This window comes from Phocoena sinus, chromosome 6 (assembly GCF_008692025.1).
Source record: "Phocoena sinus isolate mPhoSin1 chromosome 6, mPhoSin1.pri, whole genome shotgun sequence".
Taxonomy (NCBI): domain Eukaryota; kingdom Metazoa; phylum Chordata; class Mammalia; order Artiodactyla; family Phocoenidae; genus Phocoena; species Phocoena sinus.
The window spans coordinates 35,949,919-35,963,982 of record NC_045768.1 but is presented as its reverse complement, the minus strand read 5'-3'; the positions used below and the strand labels follow the sequence as shown (position 1 = coordinate 35,963,982).

Sequence of the window (14,064 nt, the reverse complement as noted above, 5' to 3'; positions counted from 1 at the left end):
AGGATGTCTTAAATTCCAGCCGATGGAAGGGAAAGAGTAAGCAGAAAATCAGGATGGCACTGACATACTTCAAAAGATTTATTTTCTATTCAGGCGCCTGTTCTCAAACCGTAACGCAAGCTACAGGCCAAAGGTTGTTTTCTGACCTGGCAAGAGAAATCCTGAGAGAGCATTGACAGCTAAACCCGAGAATGTTCCTGGCTGCCAGGGCAGACCTATAACAACTTCACATGCCTGGAAACACACTTGCGGCTTTGGTTTGGGAGTACCGTGAGATGCAGATGGTCTTGGGGTTCTTAAGGCCTCTTCCCAGCCCGAGTGCTGGCTGACTGGCTAGATGGACCTGAGTCAGTCACTTCGCCCTGTAGATTTGTCTCCTCATCTCAAAACAAGCTTCCCTGGACCATCTCACCCGAGAAAAAAAAACAGGCGCGTTAAGAGGCTGCAGAGCCCTCTGGGAGAATTGGCATTGTTAGTATTTTGCTTGCAGCAAATCGCCGGGTCAAGTGGCACCTTTCAAATGTCAGATTTGAGAGTTAGTGTTTGTTTGGGTTTTTTTTTTCCCCTTCTCTAAGTTCATATATATTTAGGATGCCTGTCACTATGAAGGAAACAAAACATACAGAAGGAAAACACTACAGCCCAAAATAATAAGGTAGATGATAACCCCAAACTGAAAATGACAGCTGACTTTTAAAAATGGAATGTGCTTTTTGAAAACATTAAAATGAAACATTGAAGTCTGGTTATGTAATTTTATAACTTGTAGATTTTCCACCCAGCCCTGCTAAGGCCCTGAGCTCACCAAAGATGTGTAGGGGACATTCTCAAGAACCTCTTACTTCTGGGTTCTTTGGAATAATTCACCAGGTTTTCAGAAAACATGTCACCCTCTTATCTGAGTCACCCCGTTCCACAACAGGGGTTTCCTGGGGCTACTTTGAATTGAATGGCCTCAAAAGGGCTTTGCAAACTCCAAAGTGCTATGCATGTGAGAGAAGTGCCACCATGATTCTCACTATGACACTGCCACATTGGACAGCTTCTGGGTCATGTTTTAGGCCATTATTTGAAAAATCAAGGGAAGCCTGAAGCATCTGCCTTTACCTGCCAAGGATTTTGCTGACACAACCGTGGCTGACTCGAAGCTGCCTGGAGATGTCGCAGGGCCTGACACCTTGATGAGCAAGTTCCACTATCCTTTGGCGGACTACATCTGGGAGTGGCCGTCCATTCACAAAAACCCCCCCAAGCTGATTCACTCCTCCATGTCCTGAAACAGATCAGAAACAAAAGGCAAGAGAAAGGGTGGTTAGAACCAGTCACACAGGAGTAGAAACACTGCTTTGAGCACCCAGAGTCCCTCTGATCAGAAATGGCTGCGGGCTGGTTATCTTGAGCCTGGGGTCTGATCATGCAGGCTACATGAACACCTCAGATTGCTTTTTAAAATTAACCTTAGCCTTTGTCCATCTTCAGCCAGTCATTTGGGCTACTGATAGCAAGCATCTCCATACTATGTTTCCTTTAGTTACTAGCATTTTCTTTATAATATTTTTTAACAATGGAATATATGAAGACCTCAAACTATACCAGGGACAGAACTTATTATATACATGATGCTGAGGTCTAAGATAGATCCTAGGGAGAAAATACATTTCCAAATGCATAAAATTTAAAGAGATTTTTTTAAATGAAACTCTTTCCTTTTAACAAATATCTTTAAAAGTGAAAAGGACTGCTCTAATAAAGCTAGATCTCGGGGGGGGGGGGGGGAAATACTTTTTAAATCAGCAATCTGATTCAAGGGCTAAGGACTTTAAAAAAACATTTTTTTAATAGTATCTGCAGATTACTGAGACAAAACTCAACCATTGCCATGATAAAAACCCTTTCTTTAAGAAGGTGCAACTCATACATCAATAAAGATGGGGAAAAAAATAAACAAACAAAAAAGGTGAGGCTGACATGCAGACTTGACCACTGTACCCTCTTAGAGCACACGAAAGAAATGGGTCAAAGGATCACATTTCACTCTAGTGTATCAGGATTTGTTATAAAGGAGTTTCCCTGGAATTTTTGGAGTGTTTTGCAATCAACAAGCAGCTTTAAGTTGGTTCAGGGGAAATAAAGAAGCTGGAGAAGGCTTCTGAGTCCCAGGTTTTACAAGGGCTCTGAGATGGATTTTAAGTAAAAAGAGCTCGGGAAAGTATCTCCTGCACCCAATAAGCTCCCTTCTCTTACATCAAGGTCCATCTGGAGGGAAACAGGGATCTAAGTAAATGAAGAGCCAAACCAGTAAACACAGAGTGATCCAGTGTAGCAACATCATTGACCTTGTAGCTGTTAATCAGCCACTAACTGACATCACTGAGGACTGTCAAAAGCCAGAAGCCAAGTCCAAGCATTCACCAATGCTGCTGGCAGCTCAGAGGTCAAGGAGGGGGAAATCTCCTCCTAAACTGGGACTTGACAGGGACTTGACTGTACCAGGGAAGCCAGGGCATCTCAGAGGTCACACACACACACACACACACACACACACACACACACACACACTCCAACTCTAAAACATAAGATAGCCACCTCATCTCAGCTATTCCCCCCCCAGCACTCAACTACTATCCATGTTCATGAACAGTATCTTTAATAGAGGGGGAAACACTACCCATAACATAACCTATTTCCTAAAAACTGCCAAAGCTATTCACTGAAGTTTACCATGAGAGTCCAAATTGAATATTTCCCCAAATTTTCAAGTTCAGGTTGATTTCAAGGGGAAAAAAAACCATTTTATAGGTGACGACAGTACTTAATTCTAGTTCTAAGCTGAATTTCTTTTTTGATTTTTAAAATGAGCTTTAAACAGTTTTAATTGTTCTAAAACACTCCAGACATAAGAAAAAGGAAAACCATCTCGAATAGAATTTTACAGTTAAGAACACAACTGCATAGTTCATCTAAAACAAAAAGACTGCAGCCACCCCTAGTCAAGGGGCTTAAGAAAGCTTTGTTCTGGGGTTGGGAGCACCTAATAAAAAAGAGTTATATGGATCTTTCAATAATAGGCTGGAGTTAAGAGGCAAGTAAATTGAAAATTGGTACAAGCTTATCTGAGAGGACAAAAAGGAAGCTAAAAGCACCTAGCACACTTTTGAGATAACCTACTAGTCCAGGCATTGGAGCCATCTGTAATGGCCTGTTCCCTATACTACTGGCAATTTAAATTTTCTGCCCAAAACACAGTGGCAAACCTCAGAGGACTTAAATTCCAAAAGCAGTCCTGCAGGACATTTGTGAGCTTTGGGGACTGTTTGTATCGTGGAAAAAACCTAAGGGTCAGACACTCTAGGTGACAGCAGGTCCCCACACCCTCTAGTCTTGACCTCCAAGGCCAGGCTACCAATGCTCTTGCAGAGTCTGATCCACATATCCATAGCTGACACCAGACCCAGGATGACCTGGGGGTCCCCTATGTCCCTCAACTTCCTGGAAAGGCCCCCAAACCCACTTGGCCCTCGGCCTCTCTCCCAGTCCTATCTATTAGAGCATGTCAAGGGTGGTGGGTTGGTGATTTAAAACTGAAGTCTGAGAAGGCAATGTCTCTCACTTACCCCAAGACTGGAAAGAAGTGAAACCAGAAACCCGAGAGAAGTGAGGCAAGAGGACAGGGAAAGAAATCAGGAAAAGAAATGTGAGGGCAAGTGTACAAAGAGCGGGAACTCAATGAAATGAGACACACAGCAAGGAGAGAGAGCCTGGAAGGGAAGCCTCAGGTTAGAAATGAAGAGGAGGAGAAAAAGGAATGGATTGGCCAGAACGGGGAGAAGAGAAAGGAAAGAAAGGTAAATGTGGTGTACAGTGGGAGGCAAGAAGAGAGAAGAGAAAAACAGAGGAAGCCTAGCATGGGGGCATTTGGAAGACAGGGGACATCTGTGGAGGGGGACCTTTGTTTTCTGGGACCCCCAGCTCCAGCCCTTCACTTCTTCAGAGAAGCCAAGTCCCATCCTCTACTTCCTATGGACTCCAGGTGAGTGAGGGTTCATCATGTGGGAGGTGCGGGAGGGGGAGACATGGACTCAGCTACACTTTTCAGGGCCAGGTAGAATTTACAGGGAGACAGATGCAAACAAATCAAGGCAAAGACCAGGAAACAGACACGCAGATACAAGAGAAACACAACCCCGCCTCCACAGGGCAAACAGAGCAGGGTTTGGAAGAGGGGAGGGCAGGGGAGAAGGGTTGAATTGCAGATGCCCCTGGGGCCTTTGTGGCTCTGGTCTGGAAGGGGCTGGACTCCACAGATGCTCCTCAGGCCCTAATAAGGACATGCTGCCCACCAGGGTCCCCCTGTCCACAGCCCCAAAGACCACACCTGGGCATAGCATCTTGGGGAGAGGGTCTGTGCTGACTCAGTGGTAGATTCAACTCCAGGATCCACAGGGTCATTGAAATTCCCCCTGTTGACATCAGAGAGGATAAATGAAGGGACACACAAACATGCAAACAGGAACACAGGAAAGGCAGGGATGAAATCTCCTTAATGGACTCTCTGACAGACAGGTGCTGGCACACATGGACAGTGGGTCCATGGATACAGACATAGTTAACCCAGATGGATAGTGCCTTGCACTTGTGTGCAACCACCCAGATGTCCGCTGCCCACTCTCTGGAATCTGAGTCCCTCTCTCTCCCCTTCTGTGAATCCTCAAAAGACTGCCTCCAGCTTTGTCCATGTGAGCTTCCTGTCAGTCCTTTTGTCTGTCTGACCTCAAGATCACACTCTGTAAAATGGGTGTAGCTGAAAGTTTAGAAGACACTCGGGGAGGAGACTGGATATAAAAGTGCTTTATAACTGGTAATTATAGCTGGGGGTGGAGGCAACAGAACTCAGAAGCCCATATCCTGGCGATGCCTGCCCCTCCCCCTACACCACCTCCCCACAGAAGCCACCCTCTAGTGGGGGGAGAGGGGAAAGGAGTTGGAGGAAGAAACTGACCAGGGCCAAGAAGGAAGATGAGAAGGTGGGACATGGTCTGAGCCCCTACTAACCAGGCAACTTCTCAGGATCTACTGTGCACCCCTCCACTCAATCTCCAACAAATTGGGGCCTACATTGTGCAAGCAAATAGCTTTGGGCGTCAGAACCAAGGGCACTTCCAGAGAAGGCAGCTCTGGAAGCTAGGCAGGCTGGGGCCAAGCCCCCACCATGCTGCAGGGGAAATTGAAAACGGAAGGAGGGAGCACTTCTCAAGGAGGGGGCAGATGACAGCTGGGACAAGGAGGGACAGAGACAGGCGTTAGCGGTTGGCTAACCTGCACCTGGAAGGAGCTGCCTTCTTCACCCTCATGCACAGTCATGGGACCACCAGTTCTGATGTGATTTCCCCAAGGGCTGGGGCACAACCTCTGGGCCGCCAGGCTCTGTGCAGAAGAAGGCAGTGAGCGGATCCCTGCAGGCGAGGATAGAAGCGCAAGGGCAGCCCTCCTCATTTTGTCCTCAAATCGCTCCTTGACTAAGCTAAGGGCTTGGTCACCTCTGAGTACTGACCCCAACTCCTTTGCTCTCTGGCTCACTCTGAGAGAACAGAGCCTCCCCTGAGCCGGGCTAAGTCTGCACAGGAGACGGCTGCTGGGGGCGCTGGGGTCACCACGGACTGGAAACCGTTTTGGCATAGGCCCCAAACGGTGAGGAATCGTTTGGGCTGGAATCCGAGAAATCGGCTTCTCTCCACAAATCTCTCCGCTGCTTTGGTGGATGATCTCGGACTCGGGAAACTGACACAAAGAGAAACTGACTTGCCCGCAGCTGGCCCCGCAGCCTAGATCAGCATTTCCCAGCCTACCAGGCCATTCGGCCCTCCCGGGCAGAAACGGACACATTCGCCCGGGAAGCTCGCCTTCTCTCCAGCCGGGTCTCTGCTGCCTTTGTTAAATAGGGGATCCAAGGCTAAGTAAGCAGGATCCTGGGCTGTCTGAAGCCTTGGGGAGGGCTCCCAGCGCAGAAGCAATTCCCTGACCGGAGGCCCGTGGGGGCCCGAGCTGGGCACCCGGCTGGATGCCGCCGAAGCCTGGCGCCTTGCTCCAGCCCAGCTGTGCAGCGCTCAGAAGGAAAATACGATTCGTTCCACTTGGAATTTCCTCGAAATCTCCGAATCTAATCCGGCGTTAACTCACCGTGAGAGGTGCGCTCATCTCACAGGAGGGTGTGCTAATGGGTGAACTGGCAGATCCCGACGGGTCAGGCAGCCGGCCAGTCTCGCCTGCGCCCAAAATGACCCTTCCCGTCTCCTACACACGTGATGTCTTTCAGAAGGCGAGGGTGCCTGTGTGGTGACTAATTGGCTTCTTCTTCTTGATTTTTTTTTTTTTTTTAAGGGGAGAAGCCATCATGAGGCAAGTGTCCTGAAGAGGACTTGATTGTGTCTTTAAGGGTCTCTGTATGAACTGGAGGCTTCTAAGCAGAAGCTCAGCTCAGGGACGGCTACTTCGTTGATTTTTCAAATCCCACTCCTCAACTCCAGGATGCCTTTGGAGCTCTGAACCTGGTGTCCTCGCTTAGCTCTCAACCTCTTCCTCCACACATACAAGGACACAGGCACTTTTGGGGCCCCACTTTCCCTCCAAGCCCCAGTTTTGATCAGCCCCACCGCTAAAAAAGGCGCCATCGGGATCGGGGTGTGGGGCGCAGTCTAAGACTCAGACTGACCTCTCCCTGCAACTTCGTACCCTCCAACTGGCCCGGCCCAAAGCCCTCTCCGGGTCCGAGTCAGGAATCTCCCGGCACGCTGAGATGTTGCTGCCGGAGCCCCGGAAAGACTGCAGCTCGCTGCCTACACTACCGGTTGCTGGAGGCGGGATTCCCGGTGCCAGGTGCTCCGGCCGGGTCGACCAGGCGTTTTGCTCCACATCCCCTGCCTGGAAGCCCTGCACTTTGCAAACTTGACTGCGCGGCCACAAAAGTCCTGGGTCCTCCCGTCCTTAGTACCTGCCCGCGGTCCGGCACCCCCAACCCCGTCCCGGCGGGAGAGTGAGAGAAGCGAGCTCGCCGCCTACTTACTATGCATGGATGCAAACGGGTCGTGCTTACAGTGTATTTCCATCGGGGCGCTCCAGACTGCAGGCCGGCCCACGCTGCCGCCTCCCGGCGCCAAGGGGCTGCCCAGCGAGGCTACGGAGCCGCGCCGCCAGGCCGGGAACTGTGCGAGCTGGGCTCAGAAAGCACTGCTGGAGCTTCTGTTCCTCTCTCAGAGCCGCTCTGCCGGAGATCGCCGAGAGCTGCGCCTTGAGGCGGGAAACGGCGCTAGTACAGTCCGGCTGGGAGCGGTGCGCCCAACTCCTGGTGGCTTCCCTCCCGGGCTGGCTCAGGCGTCGGCTCCGCACCCGGCCCGGGGTAGCTGCGGCCAAGGCGCCCGCAGCTTCGGGGGCATAGTTTAGGGGCCCGCCTCCGGGACGGCCTGGAGCCCCCCCCGCCTCCTGTAGGAGCGGCTCTAAGGAGGCCTGTGGGACACACAGCCCTTGGATTCACTCGGGGGGCAGCGAGGCCCGCGGGCTGCCAGGCTGGTTCCGCGGCCTCGCTGCCTCTGGAGTCTCTCCTCGATCCCTCGGTCTCCACCGGATCCTTTCCCTTTCTGCTTCTTTGAGTCTCTGGGGCTCGGACTTGCCGCTGCAGCTTCTCTCCACCCGGCTCTCCGACGTCTCGGACGAAGTTGCAAAGAACTTCCTCTCTGGCGGCGCTGGGGTCCTGGCGGGTTCTGAGACGCTTACGCCACTGAGGTTGGAGCCAAGACTCTGGAGTCCCCGGGAGCCCGCAGCCCTCACACCCTGGGACCCACTGCCTTCAAAGTTCCCACGGGCCCCGCTGCTCCTTCATCGCCGGGACCAGGAATGGGGACAACAGCGACGATCTCCTCCTCGCCTGAGTATCTGTCTCGCACCCACCAACTCTTCGAGCTTCCGCTGCCTTCTCTCGGGGGTCTGGTTCTACTGTCTTTCAGTTGCCTCTTCCGGGACGGCCGCCGCGCCTGCCCCAGGCGTAGAGCGAGGGACACAGAAGAGAGCGAAAGGTCCCCTAGACCAAGGCCGCCGGGACTGCCGGTGCAGAGATGCAGCCTCTATCTGCTTTGACTCCCAGCGTTACCACCGCAGCCGCAGCCGCCGCCGCCGGCGCTAGCCCTCCGCCTGTTCGGCGCGCACAGTGCGCCACCGCGCCGCCCCGGAGCCGCTTTCAGGACCCGCTGCGTGTGGACAGCGCCGCCCGGGGCTCAGCCTCCCTCCGGGCGGGGGCGGGGGCGGGGCGGGGGCTAACCTGCCAATCACGCTTCATCAAGCCAGTCAGAGCAGTGGCAGCCGGCTCTGACCCGAGACACCGCCCCATTGGCTGAGCAACCGGCGGGCTCCGCCTGATTAGCCGATACCTGGGCAATGGGAGAGAATGGGAGGCGGGGCCCAGGCGGCGGCGCCACGTTCATTGACAAACGCGCGGGGCGAAGGCCTAGTGGAGCGAGGACTGGGGGAGGGGGAAGGGGATCAACACAGTGCCTGGAGAGTCGAGCTGCAGGTCCAGCAAGAGCCTGGCCTCCTCTCCGCGGCATTGGGACCCAGGGATGCCCTGAGGGATTAAGGGCAGCCGAGGCGGGGATGGGGGGTGGGGAGTGAGGGTGGGGAAACAGTCTCCAGAAAACGCGCGCGCGCGCACACACACACACACACAACGGATGTTGGAGGAAAACAAGGAGCTCGATAGAGATCAGGCTTTCAAATCTAAGCAACATCAGACTCGCGATGGAAACGTAGTGTGTGCACATCTGCTCCGTTCTGACCTCAGTTTCCTCATCTGTAAAATGGGCAGAGTTGGCTTACCTAGTTTTTAATGAAGGCTCCTTCCAGCGGAAATATTTCATAGTTTTATCAAGCGCCAACTAAGCTGACGCTGCCGCCTCCTTGTCCACCGTCCTCCCCTGCTCTAACTCAAGGGCCCCCAATTCTGAGCTAACCGTAGGCAGAGACATAGAAGGGGAAAATCTCATAGTCCTTTAAAGTTAGTAACCATGGTGCTTCTGGGGGAGAGGTCTATCTGAGGCTTTGCACCAGGTTGCCCAAGCACTGAGCTGTGAGCCCCTCTTTCCAGCCTCAGACCAGGAGCTGTCAGACACTTTGGGGGCTAGTGATATGCGCAGCTGAAGGCTTCCGTATGCAGGGGTAATTCTGCATCCGGAGCAAGGCCTCTTGGGAACTGAATGAATCCAGTCCCGGCCAGTGCTAATGAGAGTCCCTGAAGCAGGAGGGCGCATTCAATCTGCAAGGGCCACGCAGAGCTGCACTAAGGGTGCTACTGTACTGCAGCTCTGTCGTCAAGAAAACCCAACATTTCCTCTCCTGGGTAAGTTCTTGTCGCTTTTAAGACAAAATGAGTGGCTGTCTAGCAGGACTCTTTTGGTCCAGAAGGGCAGGGTCTTTGGCCAAAGAGACTCAGTTTCTCAGGCGTGTCAGGCTCTGGGACCACAATCAAAGGAACTGGACGACAGCCATTCTACACCCAGGAGGCAATAGTTCTGTGAGTGCCTATGTGCACCTGAGCCCCGCCCTGGAATAGTAACTGAAGATTCCCCTGTCCCAGCAGCTCACAGGAGTTGTCCAAGACCCACCGTTTCGAATTCATAAGTGATGATCTTCTAATATTAAACATAAATCCACCAAAGCAAGGGCTCTGAGATGCCTGCTCTGGGCTTGTAAGGAGGACAGAGCACGGGTTGATCCTGGGAGGACTCCCAGGTTGTTTTCTACTTCAGTCTCCCTTCTCTCTACCTCTGTCCAATTTCTCACACTCCTACATGGGATCAGCCCTCGGACCCGTCTTCTGTTCCTGCCCCAGATCCAGCTGCCCCTGAATGGTAGATAAGTTTCCGGCGGTGACACCGTCCCCACCCCCTCCAGGGCACAGCTGCGGAAAACAGACCCAGGAAGTCCTCTGCGGGCCCAGGAGGCTGCGTATGCACAGGGGTGGGGTGGCAGTGGGTGTTATCTCTCCTTTGTCTGGAACCCCGCCTGTCCTGATCTTCGACCACACTCCCCTCGCCTTGGACCAGGAGGATCGCAACGTCGCAGAGGGACCAGGATGGTTGGGGTTCCTGCGTTCATTCCAGCCGGTGGCGCTCGATGGATCAAAAGTGGACTAAGAATTCGACGTGGCGGCTCTGTGTTCCCACCGGAGAGGCGGGAGTATGGGGACGCTCAGAGGGTCGCAGCCAGTGACACCTCCACCTCCAGCCCCGCTCTAGTTCAGGCCTAGAAACTCAGATTCTAAAGTCTTAGAGCTAAAAGGGCCCTGAGGTTAGGCCGTCTCCATTTTACAGATATGAAACCTGAGGCCAAGACAGGAGGCTACCTGTCCAAGGTCACATAGCAAGTCCCGGGTAGAGGAAACGCTGTGAACTGGAAATCTCTTTCTCAGAAGGGTTTCTCCAGAGCCACTCTTGGGATGATGGGGTGGGGTTTTTTTTGGGGGGGTGGAGGGGAAACCCAGCCAGGATATGTCCATACACACCGATTTTCCTTCCGATACCAGTGCGGCTTGGACCAAATCCCCCCAAAGCGCTGCCAGGGTTGAATGGAGCCACATATATTAATTACTTGAACTGGAATAGGTCGGCTTCCCATTTCACACAGAAGACTTTCGCCTTCAGGACGGTGTTGGGCAGCCTAACCTGGGCGGCGAGAGCAGCCCCCTTTCTCACGTTGTGGCAGAGGGTGTTTCCTTTTGGATATGGGATTATTCACAGCTGCCTGAGCGTGCCGGCCTCCCGGAACTTCTAACTCCAAGAGGTGCCATCAGATATCCTGGCCATCTAACCCAGCCTTATAGGCCAGCAAATGGTGGCCCAGAGAAGTTACTTGACTATCCGGGATAACACAACAATTCCTTGACCAAGCTGGGCACCGCGCCTCAGTCCTGCCTCCAAAAGCTCACCAGCCCACGAGTCTGCGTCCAGGAGAGAGAGGCTATCGGGGGTTGGTCTCCACGCTGCGCTGAATGCGGTAGGGTATCGCTGTGCCCAACAGTCGCGTGCTTTCTTTCCTCCTCTGCGTGACTTTGGGCCGGGCCTTGTCTTAAGCGGCGGAGGCAGGAGACGGGGTAAGGAAACCCCCCCCGGAAGAAATTTAACTTGTGTAAATGGAATTGCCTTTGAAAGTTTTGTTATTGAAAGAAAGCCCATTGAGAATAAGTTTGAGAAGCCACTTTCAGAGGAATGCCCACCTCCACCTAGGTCTCCATACACAAACTTGGCTTTACTCAGAACACACAACCCTCCCCGCCTCCCCCTCCCTCCCCTGGGCCAGCCTCTCCTGCGCCCAGCGGCGTCTGGGGGTTGGGGCTGCTACAGTGCTCCCTGGGCCTGAAATCGACTCCCAAAGCCCAAGTCCAGCTCATCTTCCTTCTGGTGCTTGGATAAAGCGAGGCCTACAGGGCTTCAGATTGGTTGCTCAGTTCGAGAAAGCCAGAGGAGGCCCTAAGCGGTGCTGTCCTAACTTGGTGGGTCCTCTCTCACCCTCATTCTAAAAGCATCACAGAGAGAAAGCCACTGACCCTTAGTTACACAAGCTAGTCGGGTCAGAGCCAATTCCTGCATGATTCCTGCGTCTGGATCAGTGGTCTGCTCTGCCTGGCCCAAGTCTGTTTGTAGGAATGGTCGAAGTGGGAGAAAAAAGGGGAAAATTTAACCAGATTTTTCAAGAACTGTGCAAAGTGCCTTTGTCAGGGTTTGTTATCATTACCAGCGCACCTCAAAGGCCAGGGACTCTGGGACTATGCTTACTTCTCCGAAAGGCGTGTCCTGCTTCTCCTAGGGCTCAGCTTCCCCATGTGTCTGAAAAGAATCCCTGAGATGAGACCTCCCAAGATTCTTAAAGATGAAGATCCATGGTAGAGGGTATTATTCCACCAGGCTCATTCCAGAGCTAGGGGAATGGATGCCAGCACGCAGGCAGTGTTCAGCCTATCCTGGTCTCCCTGGCCTTGGGACTCCTTAACCCTCACCTCAGCTAATTTGCCTAATTGTCATTTTCCTCCAAGGTAGGCTGTGGGGGGAAGGGGGTGCGTGGAGCTCTATCACCTTTTCCAGCAAGAATGAGAGGTTTAAGGGCAGAAAAATTACCTTTCAGTCCTACGCCCTCCATACTTCCTTCTGTATGATCTCAAATAAGTCCCTGCCCCTCTCTGGACCTCAGTTTTTCCTTTTTTGGTACCACAAGGAAGAAGCTAGACAAGAATACCCTTAAGTGGCTTCTTGCTCAGGTAGAACCTCACCGACCTTGGGCTTACAGCTAGAATGGCATATATGTCTTCCCCATTATACAGATGAGGAAACTGAGGTCGAACGAAGGAATGGAATACAGTTCTAAAGGAGGGAAAGGGCCATCGAGCGACCCATACAAGGTCCTGAAGTTGGGAGAGGGGAGAGGCCTGAGGAAAAACCCCAAAACCAGACCTGGACGCCCCCATCCTGGCCAGTTTCTCAGCTCTCTTTTCTTTCCCGGCCCAGGCTGGTGCAGACAGGCAGAAGTAGAGTATTGCCTGAGATACTGCACTTTCCCAGGCAGGGCCCTCACCCAACCAGTCGGTGAAGAGGGGGCATGGCTCTCCAGATTTTTAAACTCTGGCCAGCCTAGGGGTCCTCAGCCCCACCCAGGCCTGTCTCGCAGAGGAATGAAATGCTTTATTGATTAAACGATTATTCAGGCGATTGAACTAATCAAAGAGCCCATCGACCGCCATGAATTACAGTCTTCGTAGACAGCTTGTCTGGAGAGGCAGCCGGGCCAGCCATGCAGACCCTCTAGTAGACCCTCACAGGCCTCTGACCCATTCCCGACACACACACCACACACACACACCCTAGTCCCCAGTGCAGACACCTATGGAGTCTCACCTACTAAGGGACCCACTGCGGAGTAGTGGGGAGAGTAGGGATGGAGCAGAAGGGGATTCCAGGTTCCCTTTCCTGTGCCTTTACCCTGGGGAATCCTCTTCAATTCCCTGCCTCTTAGATTTCTGCCCTCACTTCTCTTCAGTAATGATTTTGGAAACACATATATGCCTAGGGAGTTGTCCTGGGTTTCAGATACAAGTTCACCCCCCACCTCTCTCTCTGCTTTTTGACCTGTATTTAGGGCTGGGGTGCAGGTGGGTGCTCACAGAACCATATGGATAGGGGAAGGGGAGTTCTGTCAGGGCCAGAAGTGTGTTTGGATGGGGGTTTAGCACATTTGACCTAATGAGTAAAAGAGGTGCCCATAACTGGCTTTTACCTCAGGGCAGACAGAAGCTTCCTGCTGCCTTCCACCTCCTCTCAGACATAAACACACCCTGCCACCCACTGCCTGGGCCTGTGGGAGGAACACCAGGCTCTGTGCCAGGGAGGCCTCTGTGCATATAGGTTCGGAGCTGGATGCCCCAGTTAGGCACACATGTCCACCTACTTGTGCTCTCCTCCAGGCACCCACAAGATAAAACCTGAGCACACACGCGCGTGCACACTCACACACACCAGTGACAGAGGCTTGTCTAAGTAAGAGCTAAGGCAGGCTGGGGGTCCCTAGAAATGTCACAACTAGACTGTAGGTAGGCTACCCCCTCTTACCTGCCAAGGTTGTGTCTGCAACGTGAGACCTTTTTGTACAAATGGTAGGCTCAACAGTACCCACAGAGGGAAGCAGTGTATACCACACAACGGAGGTCTGCACACCTGCACTCCTGTTCTCTCAACAGAATGGAACCTGAGCCTGACTGATGGCAGACTTCGTACAACAGATCCCCACAGGTCCCAGACCCATCTTTGTGCCTAGAGGCAGGCACTTTTGTGTACATTGGCATGTGCACAGTGAACAGCTGTTGACATCCAAAAATGGAGGGGTCGGTGTAACCATCTTATTCCCACTTCCAGAATCACTTGGGATGTGACGGGGAAACACAATCCCTTAAAGGAGCAGATGTACACTTAAACACTCATCCAAATTATGTATACGCCACTCATAGACACACATTTTGGATACTCAAAATAACAG

General features: G+C 52.6%; 1 protein-coding gene across 2 annotated transcripts in view; it reads right to left on the bottom strand.

The window, feature by feature from the left end:
• PAX5 (paired box 5) overlaps positions 1–14,064 on the bottom strand; it is a 192,357-nt gene that overhangs the window by 177,668 nt on the left and 625 nt on the right. The window contains exons 1-2 of one of the 2 annotated variants that reach the window (XM_032636062.1): positions 7,061–8,199; positions 1,108–1,273 (exon numbers count right to left, since the gene is read on the bottom strand). In XM_032636062.1, coding sequence (XP_032491953.1) covers positions 1,108–1,273; positions 7,061–7,103 — 209 coding nt within the window. In that variant the 5' untranslated portion in view covers positions 7,104–8,199. Of the gene's footprint in view, positions 1–1,107; positions 1,274–7,060; positions 8,200–14,064 lie in introns of those variants that run through there. The other variant, XM_032636061.1, reaches the window with a different exon arrangement.